This window comes from Copadichromis virginalis, linkage group LG14 (genome assembly GCF_057382275.1).
Source record: "Copadichromis virginalis isolate Kocher_CV1m ecotype Utaka linkage group LG14, C_Virginalis_male_GT1.1, whole genome shotgun sequence".
Lineage (NCBI taxonomy): Eukaryota > Metazoa > Chordata > Actinopteri > Cichliformes > Cichlidae > Copadichromis > Copadichromis virginalis.
Genome location: NC_140631.1, coordinates 26,939,020 through 26,966,875, shown reverse-complemented (window position 1 = coordinate 26,966,875; position 27,856 = coordinate 26,939,020). Strand labels below are relative to the sequence as shown.

Genomic DNA, 27,856 nt, shown 5'->3' with positions numbered 1-27,856 from the left:
CATCTTAGCTCTTGTGGATGAGAGAAAGTAGAAAATAAATTCAAACAGTTGCACAATGATTGAACCCAGGAAAAGAACAGTTCAAAAAACCTTAAAAGCCCCAAATTTCCATGACAGTCATGCCCATGATGAGTGTATCTAATCGTCTGACCACAACTGTGTGTAATTTATATGTGTGACATGAAGAAAAGAGCACTGGGGAGGGTTACAGAGGATCTGCGACAGGCAGAATAATATTTAAGAGAACATTTAAGTTAACCTAAAGCACAGCAGCTTCAAAACTTTGTACTGAATAATGTCTGACATACAGGGACACCTCCAGACTTTTTTCAGTGGGGTGGCCATATGGGGGCCACTTAAAATATTGGAGTGGCACATGGTGTGGTGGGGTGGTCCCCCTCTCCCCTTTGTGGCGCCCCTGCTGACATGCCTAAAAGCTCATATTGAATATTATATTATATATCAATATTTTGCTTGAAATACTGAAAAATGATCAAGATAATGTGAATGCTGAGTAGTGAAAAACTTAAGACGAGAACAACGAAGCAGGTGCAGAGACTGTAGGCAAATTAGACAGAGATTGGCAGGCAGGAGTCTTACCTCACAACGTCCACCATTCAAACACAAACCCTGACAGCTGCTGTTCCCTGCAGGGAAACGAGGAATGCCACATTAATTTCTCCCACAAACACAGAATATCTATGATATCTATGAACTTTGTAATCAAACATGTTCAAAGTGAAGGCAGAAGAGACTAAAGTTAGCACAAAGCAACAGGAGAGAACAGCCAAAAGAGACCTTTACATAGTGTTTGTTGCATTTTCAGTGCACTGCAGTGATACGCTGTGAAGGATGATTGATGAAACTGGAGCTGGAGTAAAATGATTTCCAGCCCACAGGGAGTCAGACCTGCTGTTTAACGGCTCTTCATGGTTTACTATCTGTCGCAGGATTGTCTCTTCTCTCTTTACTTATAAAATGATTTTCCTTCTTCTCGTTACTTTTTTTCATCCTTGTGCACTTACTGATGTCACAGTTAGGCCCCGTCCATCCAGGAAGGCAGTCACACAGGTAACTTCCGATCAGGTTGCGACAAGAGCGGGCGTGGATGCAGATACTTGACTCACATTCATTGTTGTCTGAAAAAAAAAACAAAGAACATTTTATAAATTTACATTTTGATAAAATACCTCCTTAAAAGTACCCCACACAGTTTACAGCTTTCAGTGCCTTCTATTGAATTACTAATCAAAAAGTTATTAAAATTATTAACTTTGATAATATAAAAACATATCTGGGCATATATTATCACTTTTACACAATGGAAGCACAGGCAACATGAGGGGATCAAAAACGGAGCCACTTAAGGCTGATTCCAGATATATAAACATATGTTTTTGTCTATCAGAAACACAAAACACACTAAGACAGTTGATTGGATAAAGGTTAACACAACATTTAAGTAATAAGAAATTAAACATTTGAAGCCTGTTAAGATAAAATCTCATTAAGGTGATGAGATGAGAAACATTTAAAGCCCAGATTAGTTTTATTGATCCTTTTGGGGAAACATGTCTTTTTTTTTATGTCAGAGGACATGTCTGTGTTTTTTATTCATTTGTATCAATGACTGTAATTCAGTTTGACAATCAGTTTCCAACACAAATCATTTTGGGGATTACGCAGAGAGCTGTCTCAGGTGGCCCTGGTTTGTGCCAGTACTTTTCCCTCAGAACAGAAGACCAATATTAATAAAAACAAAATTTGAGCGTAACCTTGTTGGAGAACATACAAACAGCACCGCACTAATTCAGTGAGATAAAACATCACCTAAATCCCTCCATCTAAGCGTCGCACAGCCCACAAAACCCATCAAATCAAATCCTGCATGTCTCCCACTGAGTTCAAATGATCTTTACCCACCATTTAAACAGTTCAGTTTTGCACTGGGTGCTTGAACCTGGAAGTGGAGAGTTGCTGGGCAGATGCATGTCAGCAAAAACCTCGCAGCATCTTATTTGTTTATGCACAGAACCCCCTGCTTCTTTAAGTTTATCAGTGCCTATTCCCACCCTCTGTTGTTCTGGGAGTGTTGAAGCCAGGAGCCCTCGAGCGCTTGGCTCCAAAAAGATAGAAGGAGGATTAGAAAGAAATGCTCAATGAATAAAGAGGAAGTAGTGAGTCAGTTATAGGTAATCTAAACCATTTACCGTCAGCCAGAAGCCTATTAGGATTTAGGTGGGGGTGTGTGTGTGAATATGGAAAGGCTATCAATGGTAAGAGCCTGAGGATCCATCCTGCTGTGGGAGAAAATGGGGGTGCAGAAATCAGCTATAAGCGAGTGAAACTGATCAGCAAGTGTAACTGACTTTTACTGTTTCAGGTGCTGCTGATGCTCTGCTCATAGGCTCAGGCTATAAAGAGTTTTATAACATGTGTCCAAACACTGTGTGTGTGTGTGTGCGCGCACGTGTGTGTGTTGTACTGTGAGCCATTGGCCCGTGATGTGGAACTATGGAGGATCATCAAGTGTCAGAGTGACATATCGCTGTAACACCGAGGAGTAGGAGAGGCTGTCATCCTGAAATATGTCTCAGTTTTTACTTCATCACCCCAAAGCCCAGCATGTGTATATATACTGTGTGTGTGTGTGTGTGTGTGTGTGTGTGTGTGTGTGTGTGTGTGTGTGTGTGTGTGTGTGTGTGTGTGTGTGTGTGTTTGACCTGAGCCCATACAATACTCCCTCTGCTGTAGTATCTAACACAACAACCCTCTGGGTGCAGGCTTGTCAATATGAGCAAATGCAGCTCAAAGAGACGTGACGGTGCATTAAGAGACTACTGATTCTCAGGCAGCATGGGTTGATGGGAAAATTAACATGCTGCTGGCTTTTCTGCCTCTTTAATTTGCGCTTTAAATTCATATTTAGCTTCAAGTGGAACACAAGCGTTCCCAGCTTTTTAAAACAAGCTCAGATTGAATTTGTTCTCAGAGGATTTTTGTTTAAACTCCTATGAATAGTTTCCTTTGAAAATAAGGATCTCTGATCAGTTGTCTTGTTAGTGACACTTTTCCCAAATAGCTTGTAGATCCTGATCCCAAACGAAACATATCCGTGCAGGTTAATTCCCAGTGATGGCAGCTTGTCTGGAGAAGTACAGATTTAGCATTAGCAGACATCATCTCTGCACCCTAAAGTATAAAAATACACTTTTACACTTGCATTGCAGTCCTGAACCTTTTAAAATATTAGATTTTAATGTTTTTTAAGACAACGATGTCAAGATGTCAAATGCACATACAGTACTGTGCAGAAGTCTCAATCCACCCCTCATTTCTTTATATTTTTTGAGCCAAGGTGCCAGACCAATAGTTCTTAAAGATCTTCCAACTATTTTCAACACTTTTTTCACTTGTACTTGAAAAAACAGGGACAAAAGGCTGAGGTATGCCAAATTACCCAAGAAATGGACGGAAAAATCAGTTAGTATCAGTTAGCATGTACGGAGGAGGTCAGGATAGAGGCACAACAGTGAGTGTCTTCAGCCATCCCATAGTTTAGGACTGCATTTCAGCCAGTAGTGTTGGCAATCTTGTCAGATTTTGATCCACCATGGTATACCATCCGAAAAGCATCTGATTGGCAGGAGCTTCATTTTTCGGCATGACAATGATCCCAAACACACTGCACATGCAGTAAAAGATTGAAAAAACACAGTCGTACACTATCAGTCCCCTGAGCCCAGACCTTCAACAGTACTTGAGCAGTTTGGGATCATCTTGACAGGAAACAGAACAAAAGGCAGCCAACATCCAAAGAAGAGCTTTGTCCTTCAAGAAGCCTGGAAAACTAGTCCTGAAGACTATTCAAAGAAATGACAAGAAAGCTTTGCTAAAGCATAGATTATATTCTACTGAGAACTGACGGCCGAGTAGTCATTCCTGTTACCCTTCTTTTGTCATGTGTAGTTGGTGCATTATAATATAAATTGTTGTGGACAAGTCGGAGGTTTCAAAACAAATATGCAGCCATGTGGATGTTCACATCTACATGTGGATGTTAGTCCATCATTTTGCTCAGATGATCCCAAAAAATAACCAGCTGAAAGCTCCAGAACAGTCAAGACTATTTTCTCTTTTGTGAAGTCAACAACACTTCAGTTCACAGACTAAAAACACTTAAAGTACTCAAAAAAAATGGAAACCTGAGTCTCCGCATATATGAAACAACAGAGCAGGTGCCCATGAGCAGATACTAACTGGACCTTGTACCATTAACCTGGTCATTATTTTCATGAACTGTGATCAGTTTGAGTAAAAGAAATTCAACAAAAATGTGATATAATCCAACTAAAGTCAATAAACACTAACATGATTTACTATTTGTTCTATTACTCTTTTATTTATCCACTACTACTGGCCCTGTGCTGAAAGTGACTATATTTATGCAAACTTTACAACACTAGTACATACCAACCAGGAGGTTGCTAGGCAACATGATGGAGTCATAATATATCATAATATTCAAGTTTTATAAATAGAAATTAGACATTATTATGAAACGAAATTGGTACAGTGGCTTTTTTTAAGGTGTTGTAGGTGCAGAGATGCTGTGGTGTCGCGGTCAACACATTCACCTTACATGCAAAGTGGGCCCGGATAAACAGGGAGGGTTCTGCCATGAATAAAATCTTTGTCAAATCAAAGAAGCAGATCAATCTGCTCTGAGGACTCCTTGGCAGATAAGGCAGCAGCTAAAAACACATAGAGGTGCATAAATGCTAAAGAAAAGGGAATTTTAGCCCATTGGTATGTGGTTTCTAGGCAACATGTAGGCGGGATAGATAAGAACCTTCAAGGGCCTAAGATATACCTGTGTGCCAAGTTTGATTGCTTAGCTCCTGATTGTGTGGGAGGAGTTTGCAGACAGAGAGTAATTTGTTGTATTATAGTAAGATAAAGAAGAGCAGGCATACGATGACCCACTGACCCAGCTGGCACGTCCTGCCGGTCCATCCAGGTGGACAGAGGCAGCGATAACCTCCAGGAGCTTCTTCACACGTTGCTCCATGGCCACAGGGGCTGCGATCACACTGCTTCACAGCTGAGAAGACAAACAGAGAATAATATATATGAACTTACTGGCCTGTGTGACAGGAGCGTGAGTGAGAACATTAAGGAGGCAGCTTGTGCATGTGTGATCTGAAGGGTAGTATTGGTGTGAGGAAGCTTGGATGCTTTCGTGTTTTTGTTCTTTCTGCTGCTCTGGTTTCTGTGCAAACAGTGATGAATACAATCATCTCAAATCTTTCCCAAAGAGGAGGAAGGAAGGAGTGCATTTGAATAAGGGAAAGGATGGCAAAGCCGGGGGTTGGACAGAAATAAAAATGAGGCTGCCATGTGTGGTTCTACCCATCTGACAAGGAATTTAAAACAGGAAAAACATCACATTCAAACAAAGAGAAGCTCCCCACTTAGGGGTTAACCATGCATAACTTAAAGAGGGCATCATAACGTTTCCCATGCATATCTCTGTGGTGTATATCTCTGTCTCTCTCATAACCTTTTTTCATTTACCTAACCCTACAGAAGAACCATTTTCCATTTTCCTGACCCCGAACAACAATAATCCTGCCAAGTTAGCGGCACATCTCCAAAAATGAGACGGAGAATTCATAACAAACAAAGAAGCCTTTAATTAATATTGGTTATATATATAAATCTAGTCTGTAAACAAAGCTATGTTGTGGTTTTGGTTGTCATTCCTTGCAAGCCTAACAATCTTCTTGCTGTATGTTCCCTGGAGAGTCCCCCCCCGCACAACACATAGCCTGCAGAGATAGGCCGCCTCTCTGACTGTTAATCAAGCGAGCAACAAACAACAAGAGCAAAAATAAACAAAACTTTTATTCCCCCGTTCATCCCTCTGCTCTCACTCTTTGATAAAAATGCTTTCTGCTGAATTGTTTACATGCCACAGCGCTGTTTATCCTGCACGAGGTGAAAGCTGAGGATGTGGAACTGTTCTTGTTTACAGACAGCTCTGAAAGACCATAACCCGTGTGATCCAATCTCACCTGCCGTCACGCACACCCACCCACCCACCCACACACACACACACACACACACACTGCAGACCACACGACCAAGAAACCCAGACTGTTCTGACAGCTCTGCTCAGCTTGACCTTTAGCCGCGTGCAGATCAAAAAATGTATGCGGCTGAGTGAGCGGGAACTAACGCAGTCTTTAAAACATTTAACCTACAAACAGACATATTTAAGTGTGGTTTACTTGTATTACACCAAACCATGATGTTAAGCAATTCAAAGAGGCATCAGGTCCTCTGTGCCTGTGAAGGAACTTTCTATAATGAGTGAAAAAATAAACCCAAAAAAAATAACCCCAAAACCCCCCCCCCGCAAAAAAAATAAAAAATCCCCTGATAACATCAGAGAAAGCCCAGATTACAGGATTGGGATCATGGGAACTATACAATCCAGCATTTCTGAGCTTGATGCATACTTGTGATTGTTAGTGGAGATATCTCCGCCTGTCTTTCTTTTAAGGGGGACAGTGTCTGAATATAAGGATGAACCGCTACGTTTAATGATTTGACATCTTTCATACTCACAAAAAGAAAAAGAAAAACTGTGTTTATGGGAGATCAGGGGGGGGGGGGGGGGGGGGGGCACCTCTATTTTCACCATGGTAACTTGTGCTAACCACACAACCGGAGACCAGAGTTTGGGTTTTCACTGGGCTAATTATTTTCCAGACAACATGCTGTAAGCACGAAATAGATAACAGGCACCCTCCTGAGATGTATCCTACTAGCCTCACTGAAAGGAGCCCTGCAGTGAAGTTATGTGCATTCGGTTGATGCAGAACATGAATATCTTTTTTTATATTCTTACTCCTTTTTTGCTGCCAAGTCCATTTCACACCGCTGTAATTATAGCTAACAGAGCACAGATTTGAAAATGGATTTGTCTTTTGTCATTTATGTCAGAATGGCTTTTGCTCTCATATTTTTGTGCTTTTTAGCCTTTGTATGGAGTTAATAAAATAGTGGCGAGATAACGGGAAAGCTGGGAATGAGACCAGCTGCAAACCTGAGCCTCTGTGTTAGCTTTACAACATATGGGTAAGCTGAGTGACCTAAACCAGCACCCCTATTGCAGAATTACATCTTGTCCTGATTTGCATGTCACAATGATTACGTTTAAATGAAACTGAGCTCTAACACACAGCTGTAACAAGCCACAGACAGGTAAAATCAAAATATTTAAAAAAAAAATTTTTTTTAAATTAAGTATTTGTAATTGTTTAATTAACAACTATTCTACACAGTGTATGTTTTGTATATCTTTCATAGGATTTTGGCCACCTGTGGTTGTTTAAAATGTGCTACTGTGCTAATTTTGAGTTGAATTGACTATATCCTTCATATTTCTCCAAACCTGTGCCTCTAAACTCAAGGTTGTCAAACTCATTTTACATTGTGAGGCCACTTTGATCTGAAATGGGCTGGACTAGTAAAAGTCCCCTTTCTCTCACTGTAAAGGTGTTTAACTTAACATTTCATTTCTGTCCCATCTTGATAAAAGGAAAAGAGGTGCAATTCACCGATAGAAAAAAGCTGTAAAACATCTAAAAATACATTACAAAATTCAGAATTTATGCCATTCGTTATATTTTCCAAAGCCATCCAGTGGATCAGATTGGAGTCTTTCCCAGGCCGATTCTTCGTGTTTGACACCTGGAGAAGCAGAGAAAGCCCGATGTCGTGTTTATCCAGCAGAATCTGAGTCTGAATAAACGCTTCAGCATGTGTTAGAGGAGACTGCATGTCACAGCGCCCTTAAAGGCTGCTCTTGTCTTTGTGCGATTAAAGTAAAGACAGTCTGGCTTTGCATATTTTTAGGAAAAACATCAGACTACTGTACAGTAAACTGACATCCACATAAGGCCAAGAACAACAATGCCACACCAATCCAGAACACAACTGTGTATTGTTTTTGTGTTTAGCAGCAGTCTCAGCTTACATTCACTTGGCAGACACTTTGCTACTTCTTATTTTTTAACTTTCACGCACATCGCAAGAGAACCGGATGTCACTCCACAAATTCCCAATTATGCGATTAAAGTAATCACATTACATGGGAAAAAGCTCACATGAGTAAAAGACCTGATAATAAATACCTTCAAATTACTGCCATTAAAAAAAGAAACAAAAAAACATGTAATAATTCACAGTGCCACCTCTGCTTATATTAATGCAATCGCTGATTATAAGTGCTCCAACAGAGGGTCTTGATTGTTCTAGTGATACAAATACAAATGCATTCCTGCATCCCCTCCCTCTCCCCCCGTCCACACACACACACACACACACACACACACAGGGAAAGATGTTTAGGCTAATTTAACTTCCTCTGTTGCATTGATTAGAGTCACTCGCTGGCTTTGATCCAATAATAACCAATCACAGACAATCTCACAGCGCCCCGGCCCCTCAGCTCAGTAAGACACGAATGTGAGCAGCATCGACAATCACCATCTGTGCAGGTGTGTCCAGTCCAGCCTTCGCTACAGATGCAGCTGAACCCTGTTTGGTCTTCCACACAGGTCGCGCCGTTCATACACGGGGAAGACAAGCACGCGTGTTCCACTAAAGGGAGGAAGGAGGGGAGGAAAGTGTAAATGAAAAGCTGGTGCAGTTTTTTTCTCTCATAACGGTTATTAACTTTGACAAGCAATATTGTGGAAAAATGTGAATGGCTTATACAAATATAACATAAATAAACTAGAAAACAAACGTTGAAGTAAGAATGAATTTGTAGAGTCACACGTTACACTGGGGTTAACATGTGTGCATGTAAAGACTACTTATAAGTAGGAATTTTCTAAATAACTCCAACAATTTATGATATTTCCTCCTTGTGCCACTCAGTAGTCTTGGCCATCTCTGTGCATCTCTTACATTTGTGTAAACAAACATTACTGAGAGCACTTTTGCTGTTTGTTGACGTTGACTCACCGATGTCACAGTTGCGTCCTCTGAAGCCTTCCTGGCACTCACACTGATACTCGTTGGGCTCTGTGTTCGTACAGGTCCCGCCGTTTTTACAGGGCTGATGGGTGCCACAGTAGTTTAGATCTGAACCCACAAAAAGCTGCGTTTAGTTTTTAGATTTTAGCTCACAGCAAAAACAAAGTGACATAGGGGCGAATAGAAAAATGAATGAGGATGCCTTAGTCTGACTTTATTTCAGGTAAACATCCAGCGAACACACACACACACACACACACACACACACACACACACACACACACACACACACACACACACACACAGACCTGGTGAATCCAGGTCTGTTCTGTGGGCTGACTGTGCAGGCCAGTAGCTGCAGGGCTTGTTCCTCCATTGTCTTTAATCATTTCCTCGGTGCCCAAGGCCTCTTTGTCTCACTGCAGCTCTTTACAGAGCCTTTCTGAATGCGCAGAAACAGCTTAAGACCCCACCTAGTTAAAAGCAGCCAGCCCAGCCCCGCTCACGTTCACCTTACCCAAGGCTATCACCTTTCTCCTGCACAATACGCTGTCCCGTGGGCACTGGTTAGGCTCCCACACTGGGACAGAGGTAGGAGTCATATGCTGGGATAATGCTGGGCGAACTTTGCTACAGTTTGGTGGGAAAATACTGACGCTCGAAATCCTCGGGGACTTTTATCTTATCTTATACAGAAGATCATGCATGGAGAGAAGTGTGAAGAACCACGCCTCACTAAGACTGCACACACAATGCCTCTCTCTTTGTCTCAGAGCCACACAGACAGGATGAGTTATTGGTCAACATACAATACACGGCAGAGCACTTTCATCTTTACGTATGATGTAGTCTTCTACTGTGTTTTTATGTTAAATGAGTCTTTGGAAGCTCTTGTGGACAACAAAGGATCCATCAGTGTGTTGCTGAATCCAAACTCTTATAAACCTACGAGTTCATATACAGAAAACAATCAAAAATTTAAAAAGGTGACACAGTAAGTATCTTTAGCATGACATAAAGAAATAAGAGAAATAAGATTAATAATTATGAATAATCATGAATTCTGTATAACTGTGCAAAAAGGTCACTGAGTAGAAGTAAAGCTGGACAGCTGAGAGTTAGTCGGCTCGCTTTTTCCAAGAGTTTCTGTCTAAACTTTTACTTGGTTTTAATTTCATAGTGCCTGCTACGCTGTGTGGTTAAATTTACCTAGTGATTGATCACTCTGTGTGTCTACAAGCCAGCGCAGTATCCTAAACACCAACGACTCCAGTTGCATATCTGAGATACTGGAAAAAAAGGGTGGAAACCCCCTCGCTCGCACATAAACACTTTCTTCTTCTCTACTACAGAAAAGGAGTGGGTCACATGTCGGACCTTTATCACACAGCAGTCCTCCCCAGTTGACGTCGCACACACACTGCCAAGGTTCAGTGCAGCTCCCATACACACAGCCTGGGAACGTCATACACTGGTCGCACAGCTGACCCTTCCAGCCATATTGACACCTAAAAGAAAAAGAAGAAGAAAACATGAGCAGAGAGGCAGATTGGAACAACCACGAATCTCATTATCTGTATTATGAAGCTGCTGTTGCTATGATAGTTATAGAAATCCTGGAGGGATGTTTCGATGATGATTTTATTTGCTTCATTAGACTTCTGTGGAAGAAGCTGTTACTTGAAAATGCTGCACAGCACAAATTAAATCCTTACGTGGGAGCTCATTGGTGTGCAGATCAATATGGACTAAAGTGTTGAGCCACTCCTCTTAAACTTTGAGCTCACTGAATTCCAGTGTGTTACTGTAATAGGATGCAGTCGTTGCAACAAGTCAGGTTGTGAAATTTCTTCCCTCCTAGTTGTTCCACGATCAACTGTAAGTGGTATTATTGCAAAGTGGAAGCTTTTAAGGAGCACAGTGACTCAGTCACAAAGTAGAAAGTCACATAAAGTTACAGAGCGGGGTCACCAGCTGTAGAGTCAGTCTACAGCTGGCTCAACAACAGAGCTCCAGACTTTCTCTGGGTGTAAAAACTGAGCACCAGGATCTTCATGGCATAGCCAAGCAGCTCCTGCAGGTGTAATGCAATGTAGGTGGCCCCTTAGGTTTTGTAGATATAGTGTACATTCAGCCCCACTTTACAACTGAAGTTAATTTATCTGTAGAGAGAATAGATCCCTCTAATGTAATAGCTTCACTAAATCTACACCCACAACACTACTGCTGGACTTACAGGGGAACTAAGTTTGTGTATTTACAGCTTTGTGCATTATTTTTGGATTGAACTTGGTAGAGTCCCTCAATTCATCATATTTAAGTCACCTTTCTCCTGATTGGCTGTTTGTTCCAACCAGAATGCTTTGAACATAAGGTTAGTGTATATTAAAAGAAAAACTCCCATTAATTTGGCTGGCCATTTATGAATGAATGACTGAAGGGTTTGGTTTAAAAAGTTAACCTGCTCATATAAAATCACATTTTTTGTCATCTTCTGGTATTGACTAAAGTTTTCATTACTCAATTTTTATATTGTAACAGTCAAAATAATATTTCATATTTCCAATTTTCTATATCGGTACAAGTATACACTTACTTGCATTCTCCAGGTACATCGCAAGAGCCGTGGGTTTGATGACAGCCCTGCCTGCACACCGCTGCAAAGCCAAAAAAACAAAACACGGTTGGAATCATACCATGACACAATGTTTTTTTATGGAGTAGACGCGTGTATGGCGTCAGAGTATCTGCCACATCATATCAGGGTCAAAAATGCCTTTAATTAACCCTGAAAACGCCCTGAACTTCATCATCAACAGTAACCTGCAGGGGGTAACAGAGCGAGCTTCCTGCCTTCCTGCAGTCCAATCAGTGTCGTGTCGAGGAGGAAGTCAGATGAAGTGAGAAAGGGGTGAGATGGGCAGGGTTGCAGGATGTCCTTAAACTAGCTCTGTGTCCTTCAGGGTTCCCATGGTTTCCACTCTGGCTTCCTCCATTCACTCAGTTCAACCGCTGCAACATGATGGCAGCGCTCCGAGGTCACAGAGTGAGGGCGCTCAGTTGATGAGTCACACAAAATAATCCTCCACACCCTCACCACAGAAGGTAGCCAGCGTGTCTTTGCTGATGGACTGTTTCAGAGAGCAACCGTGTAATGGCCTGAAGTCTTTTTAACACTAAGACAAGCACGTGTGCGGTTATTCCTTATTAATGAGGCCTGTTCTCACCTTGTAGATTGCTATTAAAGCTGTGTGTGAATATTTAGATGACATATCCACAAAACCTTAATCACAATAATAGTTTTAAATAGTTTCAAAGACTAAAGTTAGACAGGAAAACAAAGACGATCTCAAGAAAAATTTGATTAACTTCAGGTTAGGTCAAGAAGGCTCTGTGTTTGTATCTCCTGGCTGGGTGGGACCTTTCTGTGTCAAGATTGCATGATCTAACCTGTATCTGTGTGGGATTTTTTTTCTTTTTATAAGTCCTGCTAGACTCCAAAGATACGTGTGTTAGATTATTAGTGATTCTGAAGTGGAAGTAAGGGTCTTTGTGACCCTGTGATTAACTGGCAAACCTGCACAGGGTGTGTGTGAGACAGACTCCAATATTTTTAGTTGACTTCTTTGATCTGGGCAGTTTACAAAATATGTTTGTGTGTTGAGGAATTTGAAGGGTTTTTTTTCCCACCAGTACAGGCTTTAGTAGTGTAATCCATCGCAGCAAACATTAAGCCTGGGTTTATTTTTCTAATGCTGTACCCCTGTTACTGGATAACTTAATTGTTACCATTGTTGATGGTAACAGTAATACCTACTTAGTATTTAAGGGAGCATTTTTGGCAAAAACATTGTCTTGTTGAGGATTGAAGGAAGAAAATGATTACGTGTTAATATTTGAATGAGGTAGTGACAAATACTGGATTTTTAAAAACACATACACACACAAACAAATGCACAACTTTGAGGAAACACCAGTGGACTCCTTTGTGTTCCTTTTCTTACCTATTTTGCACTCTGGCCCCGTCCAGCCCTCCATGCAGACCTTGGAGCCGCTTTGGTCGCAGTTGAAGTGGCCGACGAAGTCATTGCGGGCTCGGCAGAACTTGTTGCAGAAGGGTCCGTAGTAGTTGGAGTGACAGCGGAAACGAAGTCGGTACTCCAGGCTGAAAGAGCGTCCGTGGTAACGGTAAGTCTGCCACTGTTCACCGGGGTTCAGCATGGAGGAGAGCAGGATTCGCTCGATCAACTGACCTGAGGGAGGAAGGAAGGAAGAAATACTTTCTTTTGTTTGCTGTTCTGACACTGGGAAATCAAAGGGTGCCAAACATCTGGGGAAGGAGGAACTGTGTCCACATTCAGAAGATAAATCTAAACACTCCTTAACATTATTAGCATCAAAGCTGATATGGCACGAGTTCAATCAAATAGTCGCCTGTTAACACATTGAGCAGTTATGGAGCAACATTACCATCATATGGAGTCTGGCTCTTTTTCCATCACCCACTAAGAAAAATATCTGTTTTTTTAGCTGTTTAATGTGACAAGTTACCCACCAGTGCATCACTAACTTTAGTGCTTGCCATTTTGTGCCGAGCAGGTTGTGTACAGGTGATTTATGAGAGCTATTTCACCAAAAAAACAAAAAAAAAAACAACAACAAAAGAAAACCACTGGATGTTGGAATTTGTGGGATTGATAAAAACAATGAGGCTCTAAAATGCTCTGCAGAGCTGTGAGACACCACAAATATCCAAGGGATCATCCCTATGAGGCAGCTCTTTAACATTTGATTAGCTATTGGAGAGGAGGGGGAGATGCAGAGAGAGGACCAGACAAGCCCCAGGGCAACAGCGGGGCAGTGGCTGCTGCTCCTGACCCCGGAGGGGATTTCCCAGAGGCACTGGTATCCCCAAGTCACTTTCATTGCTCTCTGACAGGGTGTTAACAGACACACAGTACTCAGAATAGGTGTGAGTGTGTCTGTGTGTTGTTTCAGTGTATATGCCATGTGTGTATCTATGAGATGCTAGTGAGGATACAGGCAAAGATTGCATGATAGGAGGACAGAACAGGAAGCCTCATTGGAAGTATGTCAGCAGTGAAGAGAGACTGAGTGTACAGAATGTGCGAGTGTGTGCATGTGTGTGTGTGAGAGAGAGATTCTGCCAGAGGCAAACAGAGTCAAAGAGGAAGGGAAGCAGCTATTAGGACACACACATAACAAACTGCCTGATGGAGAGATGAGATCACTGCGGTTTGACCCAAAGGAATGAAAACAGGGATACACAGTGGTTGGTGTGTGTGTGTGTGTGTCTGTGTCTGTGTTTTAGCATAAAAAATGGGATGGGAACAGAGCGGACGTTGAGCGGACTGTTAGCTCGGCCGCTGCTCGATTCCTCTGCCGTCGCCTGTAGTCAAACTCGAGGGCCCCGTTTCACAAACACTCATTATGCTACTGCAGTGCATTGTGGGTTTTTCATTATTTTATGACTCTGGCATGGCCGGGGGTTAATTTCATCATCACCATTTCTCTTCCAGAAAAGAAGTAGAAGTAAGCGAATTATCATTCAGCACAGCAGGGAAGGTGTGTAACAGAGCCCAATTTTCGCAGTAACGTGATTAGAGAAGATGGTACAATAATATGTGAGGGGTGTGGAGGACCCCAGGAAGAATAGCCTCTCTGGCTGGTGCTAATGGGCATCCTAAAAAAAGAGAGAGAGCAAGAGACAGAAAGATTGATGGCAGAACAGCTGAAACAAGAAGCCCTGAGCTCTTCCTGAAATCACACTTTATAGAAACATAAGCAGCAGAGAAACAGAGATTGTATCTGCAGGGAGTTAAAAAAAAGCTCGTTTTCTTGTCTCTGGAGATTGTCCCCCTACTGTCTTGTATTAGCTGTGAAGTGCTTGCCCTTGACAATGGTGAGAAAACACTGCAGGAGAGAAAACACCTCCCTGTGACTTCATTTTGAATCAATAGCCTTGTGGAAGCCAATAGATCAGCTGAAGGTTTTTTTTAATTTGATGTGCATGGGTTCTCATGACATTTCTATGTTTATTTTCAGTTTTCATTCTAGTATAAACTCCCAGTGAAACTATTCTCACATGGATGGGGGACTAAGTCTAAACATGTGTCTTGAACTTTGGTGACAAGCTGGTCGAGATTATAATGCTTCTAATATTGAATTCCGCTTTCGCAGTTTTGTGGCTGTGGGTGTAACATCAGTACAGCTGAAACACGGGGGAGCACAGCAGCAAGTATGCTGTCAAAATCACCCAATGAATACGGGAGCAGAAGGAGAACATGGGAAAAAAAACATTTTAAGATGATTCATATTTACTGAAACATTTCGCTGAGAAAGTTACAAATGTCCCTGTGGGGTTTTTGTTCTGTGAGGGGGAAGAGATGAACGTAGTTACTATAAGCATTTGGTACAGAAGCCCTGTTTTAAAGCTTCAAATTTAGGATTTTGACAACAGCCATGTTGGTTTTTTTGTGGCAGACAGTGGCAGAAAATGCACGAATGTATGGATGGATGGAATTTGACTCTCCAAAAGTGAAGCGCAGATTTATACAAGTTATTTCCTCAGATTATTTCATTAAAGGCACAAACACGATTAAGAAATCTAGTTCAGTGACTAATTAGCGCAAATTGGGAAAAGCAGCAGCCTGTGTCAGCGTCCATCTGTCAGTTAAAGCAGACCTGCTCCTAACTTTAAGCCTTAATTAGTGAGTTATAAACAAACTGCACTGTAACTGTGTTATGAAGGCTGTAGCTTTATTTAAAGCCCCGGAGGTTGATGTTTGGTGCGTACACAAAACATCCAACAGCATGTGAGAAACTGTTTTCTCTGTGCTATTGCCCTGGTGGCAGTAACGCAGTAACAAAGGCACTTTTGCAAAACTTCTGAGCAGGAAAATTTAGTTCAAGAATTAAATAATACATTTTTTGTTGACTAGAAAACCCTTTGAAATCTGGGGAAATGGCAGCACTGCAGAAATTAGATGTTACAAGAACTGCAAGGCCCAAAAGATCAACGCAGGCCTTTTCATTTTTTCTTTATGTACTTAATGACATGTTTATTTTCTGAGTATATTATCCTGTATGTTGTTGTGAAATCGTACTTTCTGTAAACATTCAGTCACTGACTTATGAGTTAAAGCTGATGCAGCCTGGTGTTGCAAAATTTCCAGCCTCCATTAAATTATTGGTTATTACAGAGCGCGTTTACTCATCTTGATGATTGCTCAGGAGGCTGCAGTTTGCTGTTTATTCGATTTTCACTGTTGTAGTGACAGGTGTTTCCATCAGGTCTATATGTCTGTGTCGTGCAATAAAGTTAAATAAAAGACTGTGTCCTTCAAAATAAACATAAAACGGGATAGAGAATATGTAAAACGACTGAAAGAAACTAAATAAAACCAAATAAAGGTGCCAAAACCTGCTGCATATTACCTACTTACTGTGAACTACTGCAGGCATGTATGAAGTTTTATAGTCTGACTGATCTCATTTCATTGCTGTGATACCATCGTGTTTCCTTATCTAAACGGTTACTTGTCAGTATACTCAACAAAAACATAAAGGCCAAAGACCAAAGTTGTAACCAACGGGAATTATCCTTTAACAGATCAAGGTACGCCCCTGCACATTAACACTTAAGCTACATTTTATTTGAAGAAAACTCTGTGAAGGTCACACCGTCTGTGCTCATAGCACATCACATTTTCTTGGTATTTCCAAGAACCGTTTCAGAAGGTACAGTTATGCTCGGTAATCCTTTCTGATTTGCAGCACGGCCCGCTAAGTCCATTCAGACTGCTACCGAACGCCTCTGTTTGGGCTGAGCTAAGCTGTCAGCCTAGTGAACAGCTTTAGGCCCAATGTAAGGGCTGTCAGGAGCTCAGGTGGAAACGGAAGATAATGCAAACAAGATGTAAGAGCGTCGCTGGAGGGCAGAGCGAAGGAGAGACGGAAGGCGAAAGAGAAATGTGAGGTGAAAAGTTTCTCATCCTATCAGCCATGTTCTGGGTAGCACCGAGGTTGAGAGACCGCAGTGCAGTGGTCCATCAAAGGAAGGATTGTGGCATGACAGGAATGAGGAAGGCACAGAAACATCTGTCTGGCTGTGCTTGTGTGTGTATGTGTGTTGCTTTTTATAGCATGCCGCTCACATTCCCTGTCACGGAGCTTTTCCCGATTATGAGGAGGAACAGCACTGAGATGAGCAGGAAATTAAAGGGTCTGGATAAAAGGCCCACTAAACTCATTAGATCACAGACATTAAGACACAAAGGATATTTTCACATTGTTTCATCATGTCAGACAGCAAACGCTCATAAACAAGCACCCGTGTTGTTTTCCTCTATAAAACTGTTGATTGTTAATATTTAAACTCACAAGTAACTCTTTTCTTGATAAGATAAAGCTGGAAATGCAGTAAAGACGGCTCCATTTTTTAAACGTGTCACTTACCTTCAACACTTTAATGGTGTTTGAAGCGATGACGGTATATCTTACAAAGGCTCTCTAGCTTCAAACCTCAAAACATGACATGTGTGAGGATGAGGGGAATAATAACACCCTCACAACTTTCCTTCTGTTTATTGTTATTTAATTCAGCCCCCCTTTTATTTACATTCCTGACTACACATGAATAAAAAGGAACGCAAGTATGTGCAAACACACCTTCGACTGAACTCGATGTGTCATTGTCATAATCCAGAGCCTCCAACACCAGTGAGAATGACTTCTGTGGGAAAAAAAAACACAGAAACAACACAGTCAGTGTGATGACATGCAGAGGGTTTTAAAAAAAAATAAAAAAAATTAAATTACACAAAGAAATTGTTCTCTCCTTCCTTCCAGGCTCTTTTCTCAGACTTTCGAACATGTTTTAGCTCACAATTTTCAATTTCAAATTTAATCCAAGAAATTTGTGTCATTTTGGTCTTTATCAGGATTTAGCTTTCACGATTAAACAGTCCTAGAAACAAATGCATCGGTGTAAACATGGGTTTGCTGAGTAGGCTATGAATGCTGAAAAATGGAAAGGATTATTGGCAACCTCAGGCACAAACTCGCTCATTACAAAAACAAGACCTGATGGGGAAGATGAAATGACTGTCATTGACTTCATGTGAGGCTGATCACTTCACTCCATTCTGGTGTCTGGCCTGATATAAATGTAATAACTGTAGTGGAGTCAGTGTGGCGCTTCAATGACTGTTACGTGCACCCTTTTTTTCTAGCTTTAGTAATACACTTTAATTAAATTCAGAGCTTTAAGTGGACACATAGCCAGCCTATATACTCTTATCTCATAGTGCAGTAGCAGAGGACTTGAGCATACATGACTTTGGGCTTACAGAGATACACACTCTGGATAGATAACAGGTGCTCTTCCTTGTGTCTTCCCCTTTCCTGATGCATTTATTCATCCTATAGACCAGCTATGAATAATTCAAACCAACATTACAGTTCTTCTCGCTCCCTTTATGGGTTTCTCTATCTCTGTACATTCACCGGCCGATCCCTCCCTCTGCGAAATGCACCACTGCCTGTCATGCAAATCGCTCCACCATGTGCATTGTGGGTAAGGTTCTTCTAAAGGGTTACATGAATGTGTGGTCACGTCTTTGCTGAGGGACAGCACTGCCCGGGTGGGGAGTGGGAAGTGAGGTGCTGCAGGACAAATGGATGGGAAGCAGGTGATGGGCACCGGAGGTGACCGAGTGAGGGAGAGGTTAAGTGCGGTAGGTCGGCCCAAAAACATCCGAGGCAGATAGAGGCACATTTGAAGAGCAGAGGAGAAGATGAAGGGTTGCAATGAAGGCGCAAAATGTTAGGGGAGCGAAAATTGTGCAGCGGAAAGCACTGAGTCAGGAAGAGCATCCAGTGTGTTTGAGAGGGGAGGAAAAGGTGAACCAAATGATGGTACAGATAGAGAAAAGGACAGAGAAAAGGGGAAGGGAGGATAATTACTTGGGGGATATGTAAAGAAAAGGGCACAGAAAGGTACAGCAGGGGAAAAACGCCACTGTGGTAGAATAATTATAATTTGTAGGCGTCCTGGAGTTTCTCTGATTCAGATATACGCCCGGAGGAAGATGGAAGAAAGGTCAGAGGGAGGTGAAACCAAACGGATGATGATACAAGAGAGATGATTAAAGGAGAAGACAAAAGAACTGATGTGATATGATAAGAAATGGTAGTTGAGTAAGTGGGTGAACTCCCACACACTATACTTGGATGTCGTGGCGCTAATGAGATGTGCTGGGCTGCAGAGGGCTCACGGGCAGTTCATTAAGCCTGGGAGATAGTGGGTAACCCACAGATGGACCAGCTGGACTCATTAGGCTTTGGCTTAAAACTCTCACCTGAAGCAATGTTTGGTATTCATGAATTACAGCTCACAGCTACACTGTTGGATCTTGAGACGACTTTTTATGAAATTAATTCCATACAAGATCCGTGCTGGAAGAATGAATCACATCCTCAGTTTAAGTGAAATACCGTTACAGTTGTGTACTTTTTCCACAACTAGATATCCTGCACACACACACACACACACACACACACACACACACACACACACACACAGTTTTATCAGCAAATGGTGCTTAAAATATTAACAATAAAAGTATCCATTCCACAGCAAAATTTCTCTTATTATGTTATTATGTGTTTTTATATGACATTATTGGAGTGTTTATACCGAGCCAGCAATGTGTAAGAGCCAAGGCTCCAGCGACAATCATTTAAATTCATTTATATTACGGGGTTTCAGTGACAGAGTGCCAGTTCAGGGAGCTATCTTATAACTCACAGCTGCACAGGGAAAAGGCATTCATTAAATACATCTGGTTATTGTTTGTTATATGTCTGTTCAGAGGACCGTGCTTTATGTCAGTCCTTTCTGGGCCAGTTGTGTTAATCACCTATAAGGGGGCTTTTGCCTTTCTTGCTGTAGCTGTAAAGGTGAGACGGGTTTATTCTGCTATGATGGCTAAAACAGAAGAGCTGAAACCGATGAAAATGCTTCCTTTATCTCATTCAGTTTGAATAAAAGGAAAAAACAAAGTCATGTTTTCTTTCCCTGTTTAAATAGTGTAGTCAAGTCTATCACAGTGGTTAGCACCACTACATAACAGTAAGAAGGTCCTGGGTTCAAATCCTCAATCTATCTGAAGCCTCTCTGTGTGGAGTTTGTATGTCCTCTCCCACCTGCACAGGCACACTCTGGGTACTACAGCTTGGATGGAATCTCTTTGGGATTTAAAATAGACGCATTTTCTGTATATGGTAACAAGTATTGTTTGCACTTTATGGGCATGCGTGTTTTTGTGGTCACACTCTGTGTGGAACAAACTACTATCAAAGCAGCAACCTACAGGACTGAAAAATGAAGCCAGCCAGGAAGTGCCAAAAACTGCAGTTCCGTTATTGGCCACTGGAGGCAGGTGCCAAAAGTGCATCAGTCCCCATTGACTCTGATGTTAAAAAGTCCAACTTTACAGCACAATAATGTTTACAAACAGGTACATCTTCTTGAACTTATTTGAAACAACAACAACAACAACAACAAAAAATTAATGTGGCTTCCTATGTGGTGCAGCCTGTCCAAGGAATTTGTGCTTCAGTCTTTGTATAGAAACACTATTTTCATTTTTTCAAAGTGGTGAATACTTTTGTTTTGGTTTTGAACTGTTGTGGGTAATTTTCACACAATCTCTTGGTCACCCTTTGCAGGTTATAGTAATTATTTTTATTTATTTATTTATTTATTTATTTATTTATTTATTTATTTATTTATTTATTTATTTATTTTATTTATTTATTTAAAAACAAAAACAAATTATAGCCTACATAAAGATCAATTATGGCAGCATGAAGCTAATGAACTACCTCAAAACTTAATATTCAAGTGAAACTAAGCAAATGCACTTGGTTGCTCTTCAGCACTGCCCAGAAGATAAGGTTGACACATCTTTGCAGCAGCAGTTTGATAAAAAAAAATGATGCTGGAGGTGGAGCTTTGAGACTAGGAAGACAACTGTGATGAACTGTCCACTCCTATAAAATGCACTGGTAGCGTTTTCACACACCCCCTCAGCCTTATCATCTTTACAATCACCCTCCCTCCTCCCTCACCCTTCCTTCCATGCACTTTTTTTTGCCAACACTCTCGCTCCAACGCTATGACAAAAACTTATTCACTTGCCTGCAAAGCACACACCCTCACCTCCCACAATTGCATGCATCCAAACTTATAATCCAGGCTCTGATAAAGGAAGGGTGTATCTGCACTGAGGTCTGTTGTTCTTTATGGCAGCCAGCAAGGGTCAAACTAACCATGGTTGCCAAGTTAAAGTCACAACAGCTAAAACAATTGTGTCCGTAGGGATTCATATTATCACAGCAATATAAACTTCCTAACTGTCTTTCCAAAACATGCACAGTCACGCCACAGAAACTTGGTGAAGATGTCGCAAAGACTAAAGCTGTTAGGGGCCAGGATCGAGAAAAGTAACCTCCTACCCCAACAAAAAAAAAAACCAAAAACACAAACAACACAAACAAAAGTGATATTTTTATTTTATCCCTACACAAACAACCTTTTAATATAATGTTTGTGCGGCCTGTGGTGATTATGACCAAAGTGATGATAGCAGGAACTGGCAAATGGACAAGATGTGTGTGTGTGTGTGTTTAGAAACAGGAAAAGAAAAACATGTTCCATTTCAAAGTGTCTGTTGTCCTGAGACCAACATTACCATGATTTATATGATTTATATATGATATAACATGTTTATGATGTAACACAGGCGAAATCAATCAAGCAAAGAAAATCCACAAACAACGACAACAACACCAAAGAAACCCACAGCTAAACAAAGAAGCCTCATGTTAGGACCTACAAGTGACTTTTCAAATCAACCTCCTGGAGTCTTCAGGAAAAGCTGCATATTTATGATGATGATAAAATGCATATAAGCATATCAGGTTAACAAGATAAAGAAGCAAGATAAGGAACCAAGCAAACAGCTTTTTTTTCAGTGTTATGGAGGTGATTCACTTCTTAGTGATTCTTGTCTTGCCTACATCGCACAAGCTAGCGCGACCATTTCTGATTTCCCTGAGAAAATTCCAGGGTGATGATGCATGTCTTAACAGAAAAACTGCCAGATTTTAGCTCTACCATTATTTGTTTGCTATTAAAAAATGTTTTGCTCATGATGGTGTGATTTCTTTGGAATATCACAATAAACTTATATAAACACACACACACACACACACACTGTCTTTAAGACCAGTCATCTGATGTGACACTATACTGTAGTGTTGCAGTATAATGTACACCTCATATATGGAAATCTGTGATACAAGCTTTAACCCTCTACTTTTGTTTCAAGCTAATTCATGCTCACATTATTTGATGCTGAACTTCAGCTACACTCTTGAAATTCCATATGCCTGAAATCAAGGCAGCAGGTATTTGGCCTGTGAATGATATACCTGAAGAAATTATAGATATAGATTGATATAGACATATCTATTTGAAAATGACTCTAGAGAAAATTCTGTTTAAGAAAAGCTTGAAAAGGCACCTGACTTTACCACAAGAGCATAGTTTTTTATAAACAAACTAATAACAGTAGAGTGCTAAAATTTCACAGTTTTCCTGTTAAGATGTCTATGGGGCGATCGTGGCTCAAGAGTTGGGAGTTTGCCTTGTAATCGGAAGGTCCTTAGGGACTAGCAAAGCGCTATACAAATACAGGCCATTTACCATTTATATCATCACCCTGGAATTTTCTCAGAAAAATCAGAGATTCTCAGGCTTTTGAGATGTGGACAGTTGATAGGAATGACTCAAAACACATGAAATTAGGCATTTGGAAAATAATGACACCATTCCTGAATGAGTCATCTGCTCTCACAACAGTAAGAGAGCTTAACAATTTTAAAATTACAGGCGGTAAAATCACAGTACTAGATTTTAACCTTCCCAAATAGAGAGCGTAATCCTAACTATGGTGGTCACTGTAGGACAAATAACTTTGGCCATCATTCATTGGAGAGTGTAGACTGTCACTCCGCTGTTAACCTTATCTATAAATATCCATGTCTTTACTCTGGAGAAGGCTGAAAAACTATGTGAAAGAATTCCAGTACAAGTCAGTGATGCTAATTTCTGTCCAATGACAGGGATACTGAAGTGAGTTGTTGAGCACTCCTGTTTGATTCTCTGTTAGCCTCTGTTAGGGGCTGTTTTTACTGCTGTTAACTTCTGTTAGCGACAGTTTTTGTCACTATTAGCTTCTTTGTAGCTGCTGTTAGTCTCTGTTAGTCTCTGTTAGCCTCTCTTTGCTGTTTTGCCACTATTATATGTTGTTAGCCTCTGTTAACCACTGATTTTGCCACCACTAGCTACTGTTAGCCTCTGTTAGCTGCTATAAAGAGGCATTAGTAAAACTTTATTTGAAGTGGATCTAGCATTGTCAAACTGCTTATCAGATAGAAAGTATGAAATCCTAACATTAGATGGATATTGTTTAGCGTTAAGGTTATTATGATAATACATCAGTTAGTTGGAAGATGTAATGATATATTAAGCCACATATATTTATTAGTACAAAATAGTTTTTTCCATTTTAAAAAACCCTCAAAAAATGACTGATTTTACCTGTAAAATGATTTAAAGTTTTTTTGCAGCAATCCTAAAACAGAGCACACGAGCCTTGAACTTACTGACCTGTTGCTATTGTTGATCTGAAATTTGCATGTACGTCATCACACTTGCCAGTTTGAATTTGTGCTGCACTTTTCCTCGCTCACTCTCTCTCTCACACACATTCACATACTTCTTTTTGTATGTAGCAGCTGTGCTTCTGTCAGCCTGGATCATGTGCTTAACTCCTTTGTGTTTTTCTAATAGTAATAGTCTTAAATAAAATATGCTGATGTCTCTGTTTGTGAAACATGCCTGACTGTAATGGTTTTTGGGTTTGTTATGGGAGTTCTTTGGTTTTCCTTGTTTCTATAAATTATTTTGATGTTGGGTCGTTTTTTTGTACCCGTGACTCAGTTAGGTTACTGATTATAGTTTTCTGATTTTATTTAGCTTCACCTTGATATCTGTATGTCCATATTTAATTTGAGTTTTTTTTAAAATATATATATATTATTTTATTATTCTAGCTTCTGTTAGTACTTAAAATTAATTTTATTAGATTACTTGTAGTTTAATTTATTAGTCTTGCCTTCCCTATGTCATCCTGTTTTTTATAAGAGTCCTTCTCATTAGTCCTTGTCCTTGTCAACTCCTAAACTTAATTTAACTTTACAAAAACTAAATATTACTATATAGGATTTTGGCTCTTTATGTCTCCTCCTGAGATCAAACTGGTGATCTTCAGCTTATAAGGTGAGTATGTAAACGATTATTTTATAGAAAGGAGCTAAAAGCTAGGTAATTAGCAAAAAAAAGCAGGGCAGAAAGTCCTAAAGGCAAGATTACCTCAAATATATATATCTGACTCAAAAGAGTTTTGACTTGATATCATATCTAAAGCATTCTAACTTTTAGCTTTAGCTAACAATGTATTGGCTTCCCATCATTACTCATGCTGTTGGAGTTTAGCATAGCAATAAATCTGCATTCTGCTGTTTTTGTCTATGTTAGCTACTGTTAGCTTCTGTTAGCCTTTGTTATTTTAAAGTTGAAATTATTTACTGTCATTGTATGTACAACAACATTACAGTGTCTTTCCTTTAACAACTGCAAACACTCCTGTTTTGCAGTTCTTACTCCTGACAATTAATTGTGGCAAGTTTCCCACATAATATTAAGTTGCTCACTAAGTTAGAATAGACGTTTATGGGGAAATGGTACTCTCTGTACAGAGAATTGAATACTATTGAATTTATGGTCTCAGTTACTCATTTGTTATCATATTGTTAAGCCAATTATATAAATTTTTGTCAATCTAAGTTTCGAATGAAGGATTGTCTGGGGTATGTTCATTGACTTGCAATGATGAAAATTCTCATTAGGAGTCTTCAAAACAGGATTTCACAGACCACGGGGTGATGTCGCCGTGGCTACATTCATCTTTTATTCTGTCAGTGTTGCTTTGTCTAAACTAACAATGTCCTTCCCCAGCCAATAATGAAATACATTGGAGGCATTTAGACTAATTAAAATAGGTACAATTTTCTTGACTTCCAGGTCTTGTTCCCTCTGTCTATTTTATGCTGTAGAAGGAAAGAAAAATTAAAGACATTTTTTTCTTCTCATGTATATTTCTCCTTGACATAACTCACCTAAATTTAATATCAGTACCATTTCTTTTTACAAATTTCTGTGCCTGAGAAATAGCCGGTCTCCCTTCTTAGTTTGACTCCCGTTTTATATCCTAAAACGACCTTTATCTCTCTTTGGAAGAAATAATCAGCTGTTGAGATAAAAGTCAGATTTAAATGAAAACCTGATTGACTAAGAATTTCAAGTCTTGACCCCGTGTGTTTAATTTCTTGTTTCTATTGTGTTTCTCTTGCTGTTCTCTCATCTTCACTGAAGATTGTGACCTGAGATTTTAAAACAGTTCTGTGATTTGCAGTTTATTGCATCCCCTGGTAGGATCTCGGATTTCATTTTAGCTCATCCTCCCTAAATATAACCAGAACAAGACAGACAAAGATTTTGTCTTTAAGTCTCAGTGCATGCTTAAACTGTGGTTCAGTGTGTTTTCCTGTGAACAGACGGGAGATATTCGATTTCCTCTACATTCAGTCCATCTAAGGAATTGCTCCTATTTCCCTGTCCCTCTATCCAAACCACTTCCCGTCTTTCACTCACTGTACCGAGCCTCTCTGAAACATCTGAGCCCGGTATCTCTGCATGTTCTTTCTGATTGTCACATGTCCAAATGTTTGAGTCTAGCATAGCTGGAGAGAACCGGGGTTTCCCAAAAGCAAGACAACATCAAAACAGCAGAATTAGTCTGGATGATAGATCGGCCCTTCCCTCAGGCTGCAGGCTGTCTGGTCGTCTCGCACAGTCCCTTCGCCTGCAGCCTCACACCGGAAAGCTGAGGATTAAAGTGGACTATGTTACGTCAATGCATGACAAATTCTATTAAATAAAGGTTTAAAAATGTTTGCCATCCTTAGCTGTCCATTTCACTGCTCCACTTCTTATTTGTTCCCTCCAGCTTCTCGTCCTGACTCTCCACACCTCTCATCCTCCCTCGCCCTTATCAGTGCCCCCTTCATCCCTCCCTCCATCCCTCCCTCCCTCTCTTTCTCTCAGACATGGGCAGGATAGGATATCCCGACAAAGCCAGGCTGTACAAACACAGCTCTACGACAGGAAAAACTCCCAGCCCTGAGAGAGGAATTTCCCCTCAGAGCTGACACACACACACACACACACACACACACACACACACACACACACGAACACACGCATGCCAGCGTACATGCACACGCAGTTCTGACACACACTGTGGAAGACAATGTTATTTTCCGACATACAGTGTTTTCATTTGTCTCCTGAAATCATTCGGCATTGTTGCAGATAAAATGTCATGTCATTTATCATTTTAGACAACAAACAGGTTTTTGTGATTTTTTCTACAAAAACACACAAAAAACAATCTTTATTTTTTGGGTCAGCAGTATGAAAAGAAACAGTTGCTGGATGGCAGGCTGTTATTTTCGCTTGTTGAGTTTCTAATAAGGTTTTTTCTGAAAAAAGTTGGTTTTAATTCACATAAATATTCAAGTGTATACATTTACTTTGCATATAATCTATTCATACATATCTTCAAATTTTTAAAAAAAAGTGTTGAATGAAAAGAAAGTTGACTGAAAGATAAAATAATTCAGTGCAGTCTGACTGAAATGCACCAACTCCTCCACTTACCATAATAAATCACATTTTTCAAGTGAAATAAACATTCGTGTACATTTACATTTAATTTTGCTCGGCACTTTTTCACTTCCGCCATCACAGCATACTCAGCTTTTCTGTTTAATCACAGAAAAAAAAAAAACAGGGTAACTCAATGGAGCAGCTACTCATTTTCACATAACATTAGTGGGATGTTAATTAATGAGTGTTATTTGCCATGTTCTTTTTCAAATTTCAAATTTAAAAGGAAGCTAGTTTAGTTTGTTTGCCTGCAGACAGATTTATTACAATTTCACATCTTTTCATGTTTAGCATGACTGGTTTTGCATGTAATTAACAGGAATTAATTAAGTAGAGGATACCAATTAAAACAGTCACTTTTCTGTTTAATTAGAGACAACGCATAGTTATTTCCATGAAACATAGGTGGGAATTATTTAGAAATAATGATAAAAGCCAGACCCCGTAAAGTTAAGTCTAACTATGATATCGTAAAGTTACTTCATTAGGTACACTTTGCTAGTATTGGGTTAGACCCCCTGTTGCCTTTAAATCGGCCTTAATTATTCATCTCATAGATTCAACAAGGTGCTGAAAATATTCCTCAGGGAGTTTGGTCCATATTGATGTGACAGCATCACACAGATGCTGCACATTTATTGGCTGCACATCCACGATGTAAATCTCCAGTTCTACCACATCTCAAAGCTCTATTGGATTGAGATTTGGTTACTGTGTGGGCCATTTGAGTGCAGTGAACTGATTGCCATGCTCAAGACCCCAGCTTTGTTACATGTTGCCTTTTCCTCACAGAGGCAACCAGCAGACGATTGGCTGCCTCCATGTAGTTATAAAGGGATAAACATGGGCAGCGACAAT

At 40.3% G+C, this 27,856-nt stretch overlaps 1 protein-coding gene across 1 annotated transcript in view; it reads right to left on the bottom strand.

Annotated features, from left to right (window-relative positions):
- The window catches only part of LOC146694105 (uncharacterized), a 58,325-nt gene that overhangs the window by 4,274 nt on the left and 26,195 nt on the right, over positions 1 to 27,856 (bottom strand). Inside the window, exons 3-11 of the mRNA XM_085430207.1 lie at positions 17,746 to 17,809; positions 13,059 to 13,307; positions 11,651 to 11,711; positions 10,432 to 10,562; positions 9,043 to 9,162; positions 8,560 to 8,673; positions 4,991 to 5,104; positions 1,026 to 1,139; positions 601 to 647 (exon numbers count right to left, since the gene is read on the bottom strand). Coding sequence (XP_085286333.1) covers positions 601 to 647; positions 1,026 to 1,139; positions 4,991 to 5,104; positions 8,560 to 8,673; positions 9,043 to 9,162; positions 10,432 to 10,562; positions 11,651 to 11,711; positions 13,059 to 13,307; positions 17,746 to 17,809 — 1,014 coding nt within the window. The remainder of the gene's footprint in view (positions 1 to 600; positions 648 to 1,025; positions 1,140 to 4,990; positions 5,105 to 8,559; positions 8,674 to 9,042; positions 9,163 to 10,431; positions 10,563 to 11,650; positions 11,712 to 13,058; positions 13,308 to 17,745; positions 17,810 to 27,856) is intronic.